General features: G+C 38.0%; 3 protein-coding genes across 4 annotated transcripts in view; 2 read left to right on the forward strand and 1 right to left on the reverse strand.

The window, feature by feature from the left end:
* LOC101736046 (uncharacterized) overlaps window positions 1–5,685 on the reverse strand; it is a 29,288-nt gene extending 23,603 nt beyond the window's left edge. The window contains exons 1-2 of the mRNA XM_038019741.2: window positions 5,421–5,685; window positions 4,011–4,170 (exon numbers count right to left, since the gene is read on the reverse strand). Coding sequence (XP_037875669.1) covers window positions 4,011–4,170; window positions 5,421–5,581 — 321 coding nt within the window. The 5' untranslated portion in view covers window positions 5,582–5,685. The remainder of the gene's footprint in view (window positions 1–4,010; window positions 4,171–5,420) is intronic.
* LOC134201260 (uncharacterized) lies at window positions 295–3,452 on the forward strand. Its single transcript, XM_062675761.1, has 2 exons — window positions 295–424; window positions 653–3,452. The coding sequence occupies exons 1-2, from the start codon at window positions 310–312 to the stop codon at window positions 2,623–2,625; spliced, it is 2,088 nt and encodes a 695-aa protein (XP_062531745.1). The 5' UTR covers window positions 295–309; the 3' UTR covers window positions 2,626–3,452.
* A 2,565-nt stretch (window positions 5,686–8,250) lies between the features above and the next one.
* Window positions 8,251–20,496, forward strand: part of LOC101745525 (insulin-degrading enzyme) — a 36,806-nt gene continuing 24,560 nt past the window's right edge. Inside the window, exons 1-4 of one of the 2 annotated variants that reach the window (XM_004926288.5) lie at window positions 8,251–8,425; window positions 9,962–10,147; window positions 10,849–10,937; window positions 11,314–11,399. In XM_004926288.5, coding sequence (XP_004926345.2) covers window positions 9,990–10,147; window positions 10,849–10,937; window positions 11,314–11,399 — 333 coding nt within the window. In that variant the 5' untranslated portion in view covers window positions 8,251–8,425; window positions 9,962–9,989. The remainder of the gene's footprint in view (window positions 8,426–9,961; window positions 10,148–10,848; window positions 10,938–11,313; window positions 11,400–20,496) is intronic. The other variant, XM_012690500.4, reaches the window with a different exon arrangement.

The following is a 20,496-nucleotide window of genomic DNA, read 5'->3' on the forward strand; positions in this document are numbered from 1 at the left end:
CTCTTGCTCGGCTAGTGTTAGCAAATTCTCTCAGGTTAGGCCCATGAGCTCACCCACCCGTTCGGGCGTAACTGGAATAAGCTCTTAGGCTACCAGCGAAATAGTTAGGAGAAAAAAGTCACATCACAGTTGAAGCTTCCTTTTAATATCATGAGTTCAATCGCGCTTTATTTTTATTTCTATATAGATTCTGTTAATCACTTAAAAATGCGTTAATTGTCTAGCCGTAATAAAAAAAAAATTGGCTCGCCTGAGAATACATAGTTACCACCGCTCGCGAACTTAACCAACGTCAATAGCATAACCAGAATGAAGCTAGGCTCTACGATCACGCATCCCTTGTTACGTCACGTCAAAAAGACGGGCGGAATTCCCGCCCTTGTGCGACAAACAGAGAAAATTTTGTTTATGTGTGTTATTATATGTAAGTCATATTTTTTTCTTTTCGTATATAAGTTCAAATGTAATTTATTATCGATATAGTTAGATATTACCTTAGGAATTACTACTAACAATATATCATTAAACCTAACCTCAAAAAACTTACAAAATATACTGCCTAACATACGAATGTTTTGTTAAATGAATTACAAAATGTGTTTATTTTGTTTTTTTTTATTCATAAAATGATGTAATTACATTAAATTTGCAGGTAAACAAACAAAAAAACAGGCAAACGAGATGTCGAACCACGGAGGCAAACGTAAAAAACAAATTTGGGATTACTTTATAAAAACCGGCCAGAACGCCAAGTGTTCCTTATGCGAACACGTATTAAAAATAAGTCAGCGATCGACAACCGGCTTGAAATATCATTTAAAATCGAAACATTTCGTAGATCTTGCAAATTCCCAAGCAGCCGAACAAGAGCCTGGGCCGTCGACTCCGCAGGACGCCTCTTTGAAGACGGACAATCAACTATACGACGACGACGAACCCAGAAATAAAGTTCCCAAAAAGTATACTCTTGATAACTGCTTAACAAACGAACACTCCAGAGAAGTCATGATCTCGAGAATGGTGGCTAAAGACGGCCTAACTTTCAACTGTCTAAGTGCGTCCGAGGACTTAAAATATTTATTCACGAAAAACGGCCTAAGTCTTCCGACGTGCCCTGACGCAATTAAAACTATTGTCGAGAATTTTTCGATGACCGTCAAAGCGGAAATGATAAAAACGCTCCAAAATCTCAAAATACGCGGAGAGAAATTTTCATTGGGATTCGATGAATGGACAACAATTACTTGCAAGCGATATTTAAATGTTAATGTCCATCATTTAGGGGGAACGCATATCAATCTAGGACTGATTCGGATCCACGGCTCTTGCAACGTTGAGCAATGTGTCGAGCTAGTCAAGACGAGACTAGAAGCGTTTATTCTTCATCTTGACACTGACATTGTCGGTATCACAACCGACGACGCGAGCGTCATGAAGAAAGTTGGAAGACTGTTGAGTTGCTACCAACAACTGTGTTTCGCTCACGGCATCCAACTGGCCGTAGTCAACACCTTGTATAGAGAGGAAGTCCCGCATACTCAACATAAAGATAAATTACTAGCCGCTTGTTATTCAGACGATGACGATTCCAGCGAGGAACCAGACTCATCCTATACCCATTTCGAACAGCCTCCAGCTGAACTGATACCCAATTACAGGGGCCTCATCGATAAAGTGAGAAAGGTTGTGAGGCTTTTCCGTAAATCCGCAACGAAGGAGGCCTGTCTGCAGAAGTACGCACGAGAAGACCTCGGCAAGGAATACGGTCTGATCCTCGACTGCAGAACAAAATGGAGTACCCTGTACGACATGCTGGAACGCTTCAAAGTTCTCAAAGGCTGCACGACTAAAGCTTTGATTGATGTTGAATCAGAAATCACATTCACCGAAGACGAGTGGGCTGATATTAAAGATTTACTGCTCAGTTTGCAGCCGCTGAAATTGGGCGTGGAAGTCCTGTGCAGAAGGGACTCTACCCTCCTAACGGCTGACACGACACTCAGATTCATATTGGAGAAGTTGGACAAGCAACAGAGCAGAGTGAGCGGAGATCTCGCCACCGCCCTGCGGATGAGGATAAAGGAACGGCGGACCGACTTATCCGGTATCGTTCTCTATCTCCACAATCCAAAGAAGTACGAGAAATCAGTAAAAAGTCCCGAGGACACGTTTTTATTGCCGAAAAAGAATCGTATCCGGCTTGAGCTAATAAAGATATGCGAGAGGCTGCTGACAGTCAAGGAAGATACAGGCAGGGCTGAGGGTGAGCATTTCGATGACGAAGAAGACAATTCATCAGACGAAGACATAACGCTTCGAGACGAACTGGAAACCGAATTGAGGAAACAGAAAAACGAAACTTGCACTGTGATTGCGCCGATAAAAAGTCAAAATTTCGAGAAGACAATCAAGGCTGAAATGGTTGAATATGAAAACAAGGGTATCAAGGGTAAACATCTGACCATGGTGCACAAATATCTGAACACCATAAGCCCTACAAGCGTCGAGGCGGAGCGCGCCTTCTCCGTCACCGGATACGTATGTAGTCCCATAAGGAACAAGATGACGGATAGGACTTTGGACACTATCTGTTTTCTGCGCTCATACTTCCAGAACAACAAGTAACTTGGATGTGTCTCCGCATACTCATCATTATCAAAGACTTAATATCTGGACTTTTGTAATGTTATATTAATTTACATGTGCAACTCTAAACTATTTGACGATATATTGTGTTCAATCGAGTACTTATATATTATAATAACTAAATAATCTTTAGTGATAAATCCATTTTAACTTATATACATTGATCTCTTTAATGTCTAGTCAGTTCTAATTCTTTTCATTGTTTATAAGTAGTAAGTAGAGACTTAATAATAAATATACAATTTCTTCTGTAGAAGCATAGTAATAAATGTAGAGTATCTTCTATAAAATACGTATACGTGAGAAAATGATTGAATGGGCTACAGAAAGAAGCATGTTGCATTAGAAAGACGCACAAATATGACTGATATTGTAATCTGCAATTGACATCTGAAGTCGAGATGAACTCATTACTTTGCTATGGTTAAGAAAAATTGAGCTCAAATGTATCGGAGAGGTAGTATTAGGAGTAGAGGTTGTCAGGTGTGAATTAAGTTTAGTGCTGACAGAAAGCCATGGATGTAGAACGGAAGCCTATACTGACAGGTTCACTAAATTATAGGACATTCTTTAAATTTATAGTTTGTATAAATTAAAATTGTAAATTCGGAAATTAAGGTAATTTTATTTTACTTTTAAATAAGAACGTGATATTATGTTATTTGTCGGCAGATTTCTCTTGACGCTTAAGTGATAGTTAATTAAGTTAGTTTTTAATGTATTCAATACTTATCTCTATGACTTTTATGTACCAAAGATTATTTAAATTTCATGTGATTAAATAAAGACATTCCACGAGAAGATAATGATTTTCTAATTTAATTTTAATTTAAACATCTACCTGGAATTACGCACAAAAATCCTGTGCAAATTTCCTTCATGGAAAGCAAATGGCGGGATTGCAAATACTGGGCTCTTTCTTTATGGCATTGGCATCTGAATGAACTCAAGGTCCATCTTATGTTAAGTGCTTAGCGATAGACTCCACAATGTGAAAACTAACACCCACCTTGAGACACTATGCAAAATACAATTTTTGCTGATCTCAATCTTCTTAAGCCATGTTATTCCTTCATCTTCAAAGTCATTAGTGAACATACATTAAATACATATTTCATTAGAAAATTTAATACCCACTTGTGAGATTTGAATGATCGAGATGAGTATACCAGGTGCTTTATCATTTAGACCATGGTTACTTCAAATTGGTACCAATCATAAAATAATTTCCTTGAGTATAGTTGGAAAAGAAATATGTCATAAGGAAAATCCCTGAGAAGAGCTGTCTAGTACTGGTCAGAGCTTGTGTGCATATTATATGAAAGGGTTTGTCATCAATGCCAAAACAAAAAATATAACTTTACCTGTTTAATAACATGCTTGTGTATGTAATAAATAGAAGCCAGAGTCTTCAATCGATCTTGTCGATTCATCCCACGGGTCTCCCTGATGCAATCTATGCTCAAGGTCAACAATAACTTGTCATCGATCCTGTCTCTCCATGTCTGGACCTTCTCCAAGTTCCTGCAATTAATTGAAATTTTTTTTATTGCTTAGATGGGTGGACGCGTTCACGGCCCACCTGATGTTAAGTGTTTACTGAAGCCCATAGACATCAGACAGACAACGTAAATGCGCCACCCACCTTGAGTTCTAAGGTTATATAGGACCTTATTTTTCAGCAGTCTTTGCTATATGATGTTGATGAATTTCACTAAGCATCAGATTGACCGTGAGGTCTATGCCATCAACAAAAACGATATTAAGTCAGAAGATTAACTTCTACATTAAAAGAATAACATTGTGTAATAAAAATCAAACCCGCAAAATTATACTTTGCATAATAACTGGTGGTAGGATGTCTTGTGAGTCCGCAGGGCTAGGTACCGCCAACCTATTTCTGCCATAAAGCAGTAATGCGTTTCGGTTTCAAGGGCAGCCGTTATACTCTAAAAACCGAGACTTAAAACTCATGTCTAAAGGTGGGTGGCGACATTTCTGTTGTAGATGTCTATGGGCTCCTGTAACACCTTAACACCAGGTGTGAGCTCATCTACCCATGGAAGCAATAAAAAACAGTGCATGAGATGTATTATGCTGTTACTATGTAGTGTATTAAGTAAACAGCAATCAAACAAGTTAACACCATTAACACTACACAATCATCATCATCATCATCATTTCAGCCTATCGCCGTCCACTTCTGAACATAGGCCTCTCCAATAGATTTCCAGTGCGACCGGTCCATTGCCACCTGCATCCCAACGCTTTTTACTAGGTCGTCGGTCCATCTAGTAGGTGGCCGTCCCACACTGCATTATTATTATATTGCGTACAACACTACACAATAGTAAATAGTAAACAAAAGTATTTTAAAACAACCCTAGACCAGAAGCTTATAAGATTTACTAGACCTAATGAGGGAATCGATCAATAATATCGTTTGAGACACAAATAAAGTTTAGAATACTCTTCATTACTGTTCAGTTAAATCTGTTCCTAATGGTACTCTCAGAACGCGATTGGTTGATAGATCTGGCAGTTAGTAGACGAGTAACAGAGCATAGGACAGTCGCAGATGGAGTAGGGCCGTGTAGATTGAGTAGTAGGCAGTCATCCAAGAGCTCTGAACAAGTCTTCACGCAGCTGTGTTTTCACACGCCGGATATGCGTTTGAGAAACACATCGTTGACACTTATCCTACAAGCGGAGATCCTGAGCGCCTTTTGTTGCGAAAGACGGATAGAGCCACGGATTTTACATCATATATTTACCTGCACAATATACACAGAACGTTCAATGAGAACAGATCGCGGTCTTTCGGAGGCAAACTTAACGTGATCTTTTTATATTCTTTGTGGGCACTCGCGAGATCGAGGTAGTCTTTAGCGTTGCCGTTCGCTTTTAATTTCGATATGTAATTATTGGCTTCCATCACAGTTAAGTTAGAAATTAATTAATCAGTTTGTTTGAATGTTTGGAAACATCGTTTCCACTTTCCACAAGGCGAACGTTATTTTGAATTGTCGAACAGCTGTTTGCTGTTGTTTGAATAATCTGTTGAACATGCAAAAAGAAATTTGTTCATACTGCCAAATATTCTGTAACAAATACTAGGGAAATGTCCGTTGGACGAAAAATGATAGGGAAACTAACATTAAAATGCAAAACTGAGTATGAAAATTGGATTGGATTGAATTACAATTCCTAATATATGAAATATGTGCCTCATTACTATTACATATGTAGTGAAAAAGTATTCAAAGTAAAAGGGTGCGAAAGTCTAAGTAGGCACGTTCAGAGTAATTATTTTATTTTATAAAAAGTTATTTCGACACCACTATTGCACGTTTAAATCCAAAGGTAGGTATACTAAATTATCAAAATGAAACAATTCACATAGCTTGAACGACTCGCATATCGTATTTATTTTTAGCCACTACTACCTCTGGGACTTGATCACATTAAAAGGCATCCATCCTCAAGCACCGGTCACCTTCCTCGTCCCGTCCTTACCCATCGGGGTGTACTTCGAATAGCCTCTTAAGCTACCATCAAATAGGTAGGGAAAAAAGTGGAAAAGCGGGCAAAATTATGAAAATAATCAACTGTGATAGTACATAGACCCTATGTAAAAATGTTTTTAAATTCTACTTTATTTTTAATAACCTTATTTAAATATAATTGTAGGATTAGAACTTTGAAGAATAAAAAAAAAGATAAAAAATTGAATGACTGAAAGATGCAAGAGTTCAACTTAATTGTAAACTTTAAATAATGTTATAGTAGATTATTCCGATAGAAACTTGTGAAATTTTCACAAGTTCCTATCGCAAAAAAAAATGTCTTGTAATATCCTATGCATTGCATACGTACTCAATGCAATAGTAATTTAAGTACGCTACATCACACGAGTGCATGGAGTTAATGGTAGTTTTCCAATTACAGCAATATAGCGCATTATGCGGCATAATGCTCGACGTTAAATGTTCCAACTACAGCAACGCTTCGCACAATCGAGCACTCTCAAAAGTACTCCCCATCAGTCTCCACCCGGCGATGGGCAAGCTGTACGAACGGCTCCGTCGTAAACGCCTCTGGGACTTTGTCGCGTCCAATAAAATATTGATCGACGAGCAGTTTGGGTTCCGCGCCAAGCACTCGTGCGTCCATCAAGTGCATCGCCTCACGGAGCACATCTTACTAGGGCTGAATAGGCGGAAACCCATTCCGACAGGAGCCCTCTTCTTCGATATAGCGAAGGCGTTCGACAAAGTCTGGCACAACGGTTTGATATACAAACTATATAACATGGGAGTGCCAGACAGACTCGTGCTCATCATACGAGACTACTTGCCGAACCGTTCGTTCCGATATCGAGTCGAGGGAACGCGCTCTCGCCCCCGTCACGTTACAGCCGGAGTCCCGCAAGGCTCCACCCTCTCCCCGTTACTGTTCAGATTGTATATCAATGATATACCCCGGTCTCCGGAGACCCATCTGGCGTTCTTCGCCGATGACACGGCTATCTACTACTCGTGTAGGAAGAAGTCGTTGCTACATCGGCAACTTCAGACCGCAGCTACCACCATGGGACAGTGGTTCCGGAAGTGGCACATCGACACCAACCACACGAAAAGCACGGCGGTGTTCTTCAAAAGGTGTCGCCCTCCGAACACCACGTTGAGCATCCTTCTCCCGACTAGGCACATCAACACCTCCGCCTCCACCATTCACCCAATCACAATGTACGACCAACCCATACCATGGGCCCCGAAGGTCAAATACTTAGGCGCCACCCTCGACAGAAGGATGACATTCCGCCCCCATATAAAGACGGTACGCAACCGTGCCGGCTTCATACTAGGACGTCTCTACCAGATGATATGCAGGCGAAGTAAAATGTCCCTTAGAAATAAGATAACACTCTACAAAACTTGCATACGCCCCGTCATGACCTATGCAAGTGTAGTGTTCGCTCACGCGGCCCGCACTTGCTTGAAATCATTCCAAGTTATTCAATCCCGTTTTTGCAGGATAGCCGTCGGAGCCCCGTGGTTCGTCAGGAACGTCGACCTGGACTCAGAGTCCATCAGTAAGTATCTGCAGTCGGCTTCGATGCGTCACTTCGATAAAGCGGCACGACACGAGAACCCTCTCATCGTGGCCGCCGGTAACTACATTTCCGATCCTGCGGAAAGAATGGAAAGCAGTCGACGTCGCCCCAAACACGTCATTTCGGATCCTCCCGATCCACTCACGGTGCTTTTTGAGTCACGGCTCGATGAGTAAATTAACCCTCAGACACAGCCCACTGAGTTTCTCGCCAGATCTTCTCAGTGGGTCGCGTTTCCAATCCGGTGGTAGATTCTGCGAAGCACGGCTCTTGCTATGGTTCGTATTAGCAACGTCGTCAAGTTTGAGCCCCGTGAGCTCACCTACTAGTTAAGGTTCCGCTAAAATAGCCTTTCAAGGCTATCAGCTTAGGTAGGAAAAAAAAAGTGTAAAAGTTTAGTAGTACTAGTTTTATTTTCATAAAAGGCAAATATATTATACCATACAGCCTAATCTTGTTAGTACTGTTACGTAGCAAGTAGTAACTATTAAACTAATCTGTGCAGTGGTACTAATCTGTGATGCTAATACGCAGTGTAAGTGCTGCGTTAAAAGTAAATAATTTTAAACTTAATTAATAAACCAAACTGGCAGCCAAGCGCCTATTATTTTTCAGCCACCACCAACATTCCCGTGCGTTGTATTACAGCGTCAACTCCCACAGGTTAATACTCTGCTATAACTTTATACTATTAATCATACCTTTTATACTTATGTACTAAGTACCTAATAATTAAATTCACTACATATGGCAAGTCGTAATTTTCTTCAGAATAGTTTAACAATACATTATGAAACAGAGACACAATATTGATAACACAAAAATAACACACATAACCAAAAAAAAAAAACAGTACGAGACGTGGAAATAAACAACAAAAAAATATGAGTTTTCAAGGTTGTCGGCTGCCTAATATCAGAAGTCACTGTAATACATTCTAATATAATGCTACGACGTATAGGTACTACATACCTTTGACGTGAACTTCAGAACAATTAGCTTGATACAATTAAACTAGAAACTTAAACAGTAGGAATGTCATTGTTGCACCTTAATTAAGCTCAGAATTTCCACTCGCTTCATCGCTGATTACTCAAAATTACTATACAGATACCATACCATGGTAAGCTTTATATTAATGTACTTTACTTGGAGTATCAGAGTATCTCATTTAAGATTTATAGTTGCATCTTTTTACTTAAAACTCGGAAGTAGCAAAATGAAGTCCATTAGGATGTCCTATAATAATTGAAATGAACAAACCAAATAAATCTCTGTAAATTATAAACGATAATACAAGTTGAAAAATAATTAATTAAAAAAAAACAGAAAAAAGAAATAGGTAATGTGAACTGACGACATCAAAAGGCAAGAATAAAAAAATACATAGCAAAGAGGTCCACAACAATAATCATGAATGTCAAAGTCGGCTCATGTACATGCTTGAACTTATAGCCCTAGTTATGTTTTAGGGCAGTGGTTGCTGAAGCAAAATAGTGCCTATTTAGACTAACGATAGGTTCCCAACATAACATGAAGAAGATCTCTGATTTTGCTATGTAAAACTGTAAAAGGAAACTCCCATTAATTCATTCCATTGTTTCATTCATGAAAAAAACTTCGCAACGTACATATTCTTTCTCTATTTAGTAAAGTCTTAAATGAGCAAATGTTTTAATGCTTGTATAACCAGCCATAACTTATCTGTGTATTTTTTGTTGATGTATTTTCACAGAAATTACAAATAGAGACTTCAATATAAAATTGATGACCTATTAGCTCTAATACATAAACACTCACTAGTATTAAAAAATATTAGCTTTCGATGAATGCTTTCACATGAAGTACTTTGTTTTCTTGTTTATACATATATACGTATTTCAGAATATGGAGAATCCTAAATTATTGACTTCACTGTTCCCAAAATAATGACCCCCCAAAAACGTTTTTAAAGACATGTACACATGAATATGCAGCTTTATAAACATTTTATAAATGTTTTAAATTCATTAATCTATAAACCACGAAAAAGGTAAATCGTACAAAAAGTGGGGATAAGTGATCTCTTTTTATTGCCCTTTTAAGTAATGGAGCACACAACTCATCTGGGAGTCAATAGTTATTGGCACTCATGACCTTGTAATTTTTAAGTTAATAACCTATTTTCAGTGGATCAAATGAAATTGTTAATTATTTCAGTTTCAGATATATAAGTGATTTTGGGAAAATGGCAATTGGAAAATCCACATTGGGTTTGAGAGATCCTGGCTCAGGAGTTCCACCTAACTCTGGGGGTTCAAGGAGTCCAGCTGGTGCCTCCAATGTGGGTGTAATGGGACGTTACAACAATATAATCAAATCTCAAGAAGATAAGAGCTCATACAGGCAAGTATTTTATTTATGAAGAGGTAAATTACAGGATGCATCAGACCGTTCCCTCTGGAGAAATGAAAAATGTCTATATTGTCCTGCTACCAGGATCTCATAGATGCATAATTTAATCCGCTCACCTTCAGACTTGAGATCTTTATTTAAATTGTGCAAATTATTAATTTACAGGTTTGAACTTATTATACAATGCTATTTCTACATTGTGGAAGTCATTTGTGAGTGTGAGTTAAACACTTCTTTCGTTAGTGAAATGGGTAGTTGTGGGATTTGAATACCAGCACAATCATCTCACTTGGTTAGAACACAACGGATGACTGCCTCTATGACTTTCGCATATTATCTTTAATTTTGCATAGTCCTCTATATAACGTATGTTAATAGTTAATATCGACGCTTGAAAGGCAAACGTGACTAAGCGTGAATAACTGCTTTATACATAAATGATAGGCAAGAACCATATTCCATGCGCAAAAAAAAAAAAGAATTCTAGGTCTATTAAAACCATTTCAATCCTACAGTTAGATTCGTTAAAATAGAATTTTTTTTCAGGTATTTCAACTTTAAATTAGTCTACTGTAAAGTTCACGCATTGTCGCTTAGTCACTTTTGCGTTCAAGCGTCAATATGTATATAGAAGGCTGTTGGTCTGTTGCAATAAACAAAAATATTTCAATATCTAAATGTTATTGTTATAGAGGCCTCATTCTGTCCAACCGTATGAAAGTATTACTGGTGAGCGATCCCAAAACGGAAAAGTCTGCTGCGGCACTTGATGTCAACGTTGGTAAGATATCTTTAAAGTTTCATACATGTCTTCTTCTTCTCAATTGTATCACTTTCGATAGAGTGGCTGTGATCGTCATGTAGTGTTGGAGAGGGCAGACTTGATGCGTCTCACGATGTCCTGCGATCACTTCATTTTTTTTAATTCTTATATGGGTGGACAAGCTCACAGCCCATCTGGTGTTAAGGGGTTACTGGAGCCCATAGACATCTACAACGTAAATGTGCCACCCATCTTGAGGTATAAGTTCTAAGGTGAGTCCATAGACAAGAGTACTTGAATAAGACCAACCTCTGTGAAGTTTGTAATTATCAAATACACATACAAATGCAATATTAAAAAAAAAATATTTTTGATCCGAAGCATTACATTTTAGGTTACCTCAGCGATCCCGATGAACTGCCCGGATTGGCTCATTTCTGTGAGCATATGCTGTTTCTGGGCACTGAGAAATATCCACAGGTACATATTGTAGACTTTGATGCTTTGCAAATAATGTTATGATACTTTTGAACCAGGCTCACCTCATATCAGGTGGTGATCGGGGTTTTAAAAACATCTTAACCCGAATGCTATCACGGCATTTAAGTTGTGGATGTCTATGGACTCCGGTAACCACCTTAACACCAGGCGGGCCATGAACTCATCCACCCATTTAAGTAAAAAAAAACCTAACAAACAAACGAACAGAGGTTTTAGTAACAGAAATGTATATATTAATACGTGAAGCAAAAACTTTGTATCCCTTTTTACGAAAATTGCGCGGACGGAGGAGTATGATATTTTCCACACTTATAGAGATTATAGAGAAGAAGTACGCAATGCTAATATTTTTTTAAAATAATGCATAAAAGATACATTAAATCAGTAAAGAAAACATTACACACACTACATACCATGTATTTGACGCACACACGCATGCATACTATTTATTGTCAAACTTTTGTTCTTGACGTCTGTTGTCAAATTGAGATTAAATATTGTTTGTCTTTGTTAATATTTTTTATAGAGTAGTCTTGGCGAAATTTGTGATTATAGAAGTATAAAATACAATCTTAATAGTGTACAAACTTACAATTCCAATTAATTATAGTCGAATTTCGACTACTGCGGGACCTCTAGTTAACATAATAACTTCAGTGCGAAAAATAGGGCATTGGTGATTTATATGGCAATCAAAGGGTTAAGAACTTTTAGTGGGTTGGGTTCTTCAATAAAATACTGATGACATATTAGGCATTTATTGCACACCTTGCTTAGCTGGCGGTAGGCGAACGACTGCCCCCGCAGGAGCATCGCCCGACTTCGTACATACATACACGTCATATTGAAATGTGCAACATTGCATATTATCTACACAACAAACTCAATTAGATTGTATTTATGGTTTAATTTATCGTTTTTTTTTTTTTTTTTATTGCATAGATGGGTGGACGAGCTCACAGCCTACCTGGTGATAAGTGGTTACTGGAGCCCATAGACATCTACCACGTAAATGCGCCACCCACCTTGAGATATAAGTTCTAATGTCTCAGTATAGTTACAACGGCTGCCCCGCCCTTCGAACCGCAACGCATTACTGCTTCACGGCAGAAATAGGCGGGGCGGTGGTACCTACCTGCGCGGTCCTAACACCAGTAATTACGCAAATTAGAATTTCGCTGGTTATCTATATATTAATACGCAAAGCAAAAACTTTGTACCCCTTTTTACCCAAATTGCGCGGACGGAGGAGTATGAAATTTCCCACACCTGTAGAAAATATAGAGAAGGAGTGCAGAATCCTAATATTTTTTTAAAATGCACTAATAATACATTAATTCAATAAAAAACATTACACACACTACTATGTATTTGACACACACGCAAACATATACATACTAGACATGTGTAAGTAATGCGAGTGATATTACTCGGGTAATATTACTCTACGATGTAATGCAACATCACACATTACGCGAAGGAAACAAACATCACACCATCACCCAACATGTTTCTTTCTTTGTCGTGTAATGTTGCTTATTACACGAACGGAACCGAGCGAGGGAGACAGACCGATCGACGCAAAATAAATGAGCAAGCGACACGGAATTATTCCTAGTGATTTGGAACCGTATGTCCTGGCCGCTAGGTACATTTTTATACCTATGGTACGTCTGAATTTTAATATAGGTATTTGTGTTTATATTTTTCATGCGGCCAGCCGGTAGTTTCCCGCAAGTACTTACTTAATTTTTTATTCGCAACTTTTGTAAAATCGCTAGTCGCTCGTAATTGTTTAGTAATATTTCATATTAATTTTTGTGTTTGATTTGAATTACTTAAGCACTTGTTTGAAGATAGTTTTATTATTTGTTTTAATGCGTGTTTAATAAGTGAAAGAAATAACGGCGTCTAAATGAAAGTACAGTCCTCCTTGGATGCACTTTGAGGATATCGCGCCGAAACAATGCATCTACTGCTCTCGTATATTAACATTATTGTCGAGCTCAATTTGCAGTCTAAGTCGCCATATGAAATCCGTTCATCCCACAATAAATTATATTAAGTAAAAAATAAAATTATTATATTATTAAGTAAGTCAATCTCTGTCAAGTAATATAACAGTGTATTACAATACAAAGTTCATACTTTGTATTGTAATACACTACTGTAATGACACACCCGAATCATTACCTAAGTGATGTGTATCAACACATCACTTAAGTAATGATTCGGGTGTATAGATACAATGTATTCGTCGTCACAGTATCTATTGAACGCACCGAGTAATGTTAATAGTGATGCGTAATGTTTTCGAGTAATATCACCTGCCTGTAAAAGTGATGTCATATCACATTACATTGGGAAGTGATGTTTTGCGCAAGCCTAATACATACATATATACACTTTATTTACTGTCAAACTTTTTTTTTTAAGGGATTTTATGACCTGGTATCTGAGACCTTTAAGTCATCTCTTATTTTAATTTATATTCATATTTTTATGAAAAATGAGATTATGGAGTGAAATGAAATGAAGATGATTAATTTGAAACATTAATCAACTGGGATGAAATATAATCTCAGTAAAATTGTGGTCATTTACTAAGTTTTTTTCAGTGGACTTTTTGGAGGATCCCGAGAAGTTACGTCCAGCGGCTTTGTTTCATTTTCCCACATTTGAGCACTTTCACAGATATTAAACAGTTAATAAACCACCATTATTACACATTTAAACCCGAAGAAACACTAAATAGACAAAATAAAACAAATCACACAACTTCACTGCTCACGTTCCCGCCAAAAAGTCCCTCAAACTTTTGTCATTGCATTTGCTGCACAGACTTTGCTGTGGTCAAATTGAGAATAGATTAATATTTGTCTATAGTGTAGTCTTGGCGAAATCTGTGATTATAAAATTATGATACTCTTTGTTAGGACGTGCATAATTAGAAACAATTTAGTAGTTCAATAGTATTTTATAATTTTCAAATTAACATTATATTCTGACATATATCAGTTCGCACAGACTAATCATAGATAAGTTTGCTCATCGAACTTTACCTTATTAACACCTCCCCTCAAAATCGTGAGCTTTTAACTACAGAGATCACAGACAATTATGATTATTCCATCATTCCTAAATTGTTCATGCATTCATAATGCTTCGTCCCACACAAGCCCTTGGTTAAAATATCAGCAGGCATTTTGTCTGTACTCAAGTATTTCAAATCAATCACACTCTGTTCACACATATCTCGAACAAAATGGTGTCTAACATCAATATGCTTAGTGCGAGAATGATAGCTTCTACTCTGTGCAAGCTTCATAGCACCCTGGTTGTCATTAAATAATGTCACACAACCACATTTTACACCAATATTATTTATCACATTTCTGAGATACATAGCTTCCTTAGTTGCTTCAGAAAGCGCCAAGTACTCGGCTTCTGTGCTCGATAATGCAACGGTACGCTGTTTTCGTGCTTCCCAGGTAATTGGGGCACCTGCTAAAATAAATGCAAAACCGGAATATGACCTTCGATCAATCGTATTTGCACCCCAGTCTGCATCAACTACACCAAACAATGGTACACCTGTCTTCTCATACATTAAGCCGAAAGTTGATGTACCTTTCAAATACCTCAACACTCGCTTAGCTGCCTTCCAATGTTGTACATCATAATTAGTGTTAAATTGGCTTAAATAATTTACAGTATAAGCTATATCCGGTCTGGTAGATACAGCCAAATACATAAGGGCACCTATAAGGTTCTGGTAAGGGTACTGACTCATAACATCATTGTTTACACTGTTGGGTTTTTCTAGTTTAACGTTCACATCCATAGGTGTTGATATAGGTTTAGAGTCACTCATACCATAACGCTCTAATACTTTATCTATATACGCACCTTGCTTTAAATACACTCTATGCTCCTTATCACGTGAAAATTCGATACCCAAACAAGTACTGATTTTGCCCATATCCTTCATTTCAAAGGCATTAGATAACTGACGCTTAACATCATGCAACCACACCTCATCATTAGTAGCTAGGATAATGTCATCTACATAAATAGCAATTAACATCATTTTTTCATCCCTTTGCGCAACAAACACACAAGGTTCTTGTGGTAATGCTTCAAAACCAATATTCTTCAACCTTCCTACTAACTTTTTATGCCACTGTAATCCTGATTGACGCAAACCATACAAAGACTTCTTTAACAAACACACATTATTCTCACACTCATTCAATGCTTCGTTCCAGCGTTTAGCTGTATGAAGTATATTCTTATCTCTTATAATATCCCTTTTTGATCCAATATTTTGGTTTGCTAGTACACTTTCTAAGACATCTGATAGTTTATCTGGTATTTCCATGAATACATCTTCTTCGAGGGTACCATTCAAGTAAGCTGTTACTACATCCATTTGATGCATCTCTAATCCTAACTCAGCTGACACTGCAGCTATGAGTCTCACAGATGAAGATCTTACAACAGGAGAAGAGGTTTCGTAAAAATCCTCCCCTGGCCTTTGAGAACATCCCTTTGCAACAAGCCGTACTTTCTTCCCTGTATTCTTTGTTTGAAATACAAATCTGCTACCAATCACTTTTCTATTTTTCGGTCGTGGGACTATTTCCCATGTAACATTCTTTAATTGTGCCAAATATTCGTCTTCTAAAGCCCTTCGCCATTCAGGTTCGTCATCAGTCTTTTCTATTTCTTTCCATGTTTTAGGTTCCATAATCGCAATTCCAGCTGTCGTTTCTTCATTATCTACTTCATACTCCGATTCAGTTTCACTCTCTGTACTGTTAGTAGCTGGTTTATACTCTTTGCGCGGTCTTCCCACTAAGCCAGTACGAACTATCCTTGGTCTTCCTCTCCCTCTCATGGGGTTTGTTTTTCGATCTTCCTTCTTCTGATCATGTCCTTTCAATTCAACGACTATCTTCGAATTATCAAAACTCTCTTCTTCGTCATTTCGTATTTCTTTATACTCATGACAGAATGCTGTCTCGTTCATAAACTTCACATCGCGAGAAATCACGATTCTTTTAGTCTTAGGATCATGTATTCTGTAAGCTTTAGACTCAGTATCATAGCCCATAAATATTCCAAGCTCTGAACTTGATTCGAATTTTCCCTTCTGCGTTCCTTTGTTTTTATAATACGCTTTCGATCCAAACACGCGCATGTAGATTACGGTAGGTTTCTTTCCTGTCCACAGGGTAAATGGTATTTGACCATCAAGAGCTGCAGTTGGGCACCGGTTCCTTATGTAATTAGCAGTATTAATTGCTTCAGCCCAAAAAACAGGAGGGCTTCCCGCTTGACGCATCATACAACGGGCCATCTCTAGCAGTGTCCTGTTCTTTCTCTCCGAAATCCCGTTCTGCTGAGGCGTATAAGGTGCCGTCAACCTCCGTCTTATTCCTTCTTTCTTCAAGAAATCATCAAAGTCTTTGTTAATGTATTCTCGACCGTTATCGGATTGTAGATTTTTGATCTTTTTTCCTGTCAATTTTTCCACGTATGCCTTGTAATCTTTGAAAACTTGAAGTACGTCGCTTTTATTAGCAATAAAGTATACTTCACACCATCTTGATTTGTCGTCGATGAACGTGACAAAATACTTTTTACCGCCCATAGACTGTTGTCTCATTGGTCCGCACACATCTGTATGCACGATCTCCAATAGTTCACTTGTACGATCTTCGCTTCCTTTAGAAAAAGGCTTGCATGTCTGTTTTTCACTTATACATATTTCACACTCTGACAATTTTTCGTTGTCCTTCAATGGTAGGCCATGGACAAGGCCATTTTTCGCCATTGCCTTCAAATCACGCTCGTTAAGATGGCCGAGGCGCTCGTGCCACATATCTATAGGTTTTTTCACCATTTCAACATTATTGACATCATCTTGGCTCATTCGGACGTGGTATAAGTTACCAACTCGATCCGCTCGCATATGAACCTTATTATTGTCATCTATGACAATTGCATAATTTTTATTGAAGCGAACTTCAAACCCGTGATCTGTCATCTTCGCAACTGATAATAAATTGGTTCGTAGATCCGACACGTAGAACACTTTTTTAATATCAACATGGCGCTTTTCGCTGCCTGTGTCTACCATAATACTGACTTTTCCCGAACCGCTAATTTTTGTAGTTTTACCATTAGCCAAATTCAAGTCTGTATCAACTCGAGTAAAATTTTTAATCAATTGTTTGTTGTTACACATATGTCCCGTACATCCACTGTCAATACACCATACAGGAGCTCTCTGCTCGGCTATCATCACCTCTTTGGTGGTACTTACTAACATAGTTGTCTTGTGCTCATCATCACTATTACATTCTGCTTTATGTGTGCTTTGTTTAAGCTTACTCACGTTTTTAGTTCTGCACACTCTCGCCATATGCCCAAGACGACCGCAACGATAGCACTCAATGTTTTTATTTGTGTGCTGTTCGAAGTTCTTCTTCGGGTTGGCATTTGATTTAATGTTGGTACGCTTGACGAACATAGCCCTCTGGTCTATTATCTTACTCTTCCGACCTTCATAATCCTCGATAATCTTCACTTTCAGTACATCAGTTGATGGTAAATCATCTCGCGATTCCATTGCTGTTCGAAACATTGAGAACGAATCCGGTAAACTATAAAGTAATAAAATAGCAAGCAACTCATCTATTACTATCAATCCGATTTCTTTAAGCTTCTTAACACAGTCGAAAAAATCAGAAATATGTTTTCGTATGTCTCCATCTTCTGGCATACGGTTTAATACAAGTATCTTTAGTAATGACGCTTTTCGCGCTGGCCCGCTTGACTCATACATAGATTTCAACTTGTCCCATATTGCTTTAGAGGAGTCTAAACCATCCAGTGCAATTAACTCGCTCGGGCTGACAGCTAACAATATGTCCGATTCGGCTTTTCCGTCCATTTTATTCCATTCAGAATAAAATGGACGGAAAATAAATAAATAACAATATAATAACCCATAACCTGTTAGGACGTGCATAATTAGAAACAATTTAGTAGTTCAATAGTATTTTATAATTTTTAAATTAACATTACATTCTGACATATATCAGTTCACACATCAACCATAGATAAGTTTGCTCATCGAACTTTACCTTATTAACACCTCCCCTCAAAGTCGTGAGCTTTTAACTACAGACATCACAGATAATTATGATTATTCCATCATTCCTAAATTGTTCATGCATTCATAATGCTTCGTCCCACACAAGCCCTTGGTCAAAATATCAGCAGGCATTTTGTCTGTACTCAAATATTTCAAATCAATCACACTCTGTTCACACATATCTCGAACAAAATGGTGTCTAACATCAATATGCTTAGTGCGAGAATGATAGCTTCTACTCTGTGCAAGCTTCATAGCACCCTGGTTGTCATTAAATAATGTCACACAACCACATTTTACACCAATATTATTTACCACATTTCTGAGATACATAGCTTCCTTAGTTGCTTCAGAAAGCGCCAAGTACTCGGCTTCTGTGCTCGATAATGCAACGGTACGCTGTTTTCGTGCTTCCCAGGTAATTGGGGCACCTGCTAAAATAAATGCAAAACCGGAATATGACCTTCGATCAATCGTATTTGCACCCCAGTCTGCATCAACTACACCAAACAATGGTACACCTGTCCTCTCATACATTAAGCCGAAAGTTGATGTACCTTTCAAATACCTCAACACTCGCTTAGCTGCCTTCCAATGCTGTACATCATAATTAGTGTTAAATTGGCTTAAATAATTTACAGTATAAGCTATATCCGGTCTGGTAGATACAGCCAAATACATAAGGGCACCTATAAGGTTCTGGTAAGGGTACTGACTCATAACATCATTGTTTACATTGTTGGGTTTTTCTAGTTTAACGTTCACATCCATAGGTGTTGATATAGGTTTAGAGTCACTCATACCATAACGCTCTAATACTTTATCTATATACGCACCTTGCTTTAAATACACTCTATGCTCCTTATCACGTGAAAATTCGATACCCAAACAAGTACTGATTTTGCCCATATCCTTCATTTCAAAGGCATTAGATAACTGACGCTTAACATCATGCAACCACACCTCATCATTAGTAGCTAGGATAATGTCATCTACATAAATAGCAATTAACATCATTTTTTCATCCCTTTGCGCAACAAACACACAAGGTTCTTGTGGTAATGCTTCAAAACCAATATTCTTCAACCTTCCTACTAACTTTTTATGCCACTGTAATCCTGATTGACGCAAACCATACAAAGACTTCTTTAACAAACACACATTATTCTCACACTCATTCAATGCTTCGTTCCAGCGTTTAGCTGTATGAAGTATATTCTTATCTCTTATAATATCTCTTTTTGATCCAATATTTTGGTTTGCTAGTACACTTTCTAAGACATCTGATAGTTTATCTGGTATTTCCATGAATACATCTTCTTCGAGGGTACCATTCAAGTAAGCTGTTACTACATCCATTTGATGCATCTCTAATCCTAACTCAGCTGACACTGCAGCTATGAGTCTCACAGATGAAGACCTTACAACAGGAGAAGAGGTTTCGTAAAAATCCTCCCCTGGCCTTTGAGAACATCCCTTTGCAACAAGCCGTACTTTCTTCCCTGTATTCTTTGTTTGAAATACAAATCTGCTACCAATCACTTTTCTATTTTTCGGTCGTGGGACTATTTCCCATGTAACATTCTTTAATTGTGCCAAATACTCGTCTTCTAAAGCCCTTCGCCATTCAGGTTCGTCATCAGTCTTTTCTATTTCTTTCCATGTTTTAGGTTCCATAATCGCAATTCCAGCTATCGTTTCTTCATTATCTACTTCATACTCCGATTCAGTTTCACTCTCTGTACTGTTAGTAGCTGGTTTATACTCTTTGCGCGGTCTTCCCACTAAGCCAGTACGAACTATCCTTGGTCTTCCTCTCCCTCTCATGGGGTTTGTTTTTCGATCTTCCTTCTTCTGATCATGTCCTTTCAATTCAACGACTATCTTCGAATCATCAAAACTCTCTTCTTC

Source organism: Bombyx mori, chromosome 24, assembly GCF_030269925.1.
Source record: "Bombyx mori chromosome 24, ASM3026992v2".
In the NCBI taxonomy this organism is placed as follows: Eukaryota; Metazoa; Arthropoda; class Insecta; order Lepidoptera; family Bombycidae; genus Bombyx; species Bombyx mori.

What these genes read in the sequence shown, in the direction of transcription:
- LOC134201260 (XM_062675761.1), top strand. Translation starts at nt 310, where the DNA reads ATGAAGCTAGGCTCTACGATCACGCATCCCTTGTTACGTCACGTCAAA. An exon ending in GTTTATGTGTGTTATTATAT is followed by an intron (nt 425 to 652) that starts GTAAGTCATATT and finishes TTAAATTTGCAG; the next exon opens with GTAAACAAACAAAAAAACAG.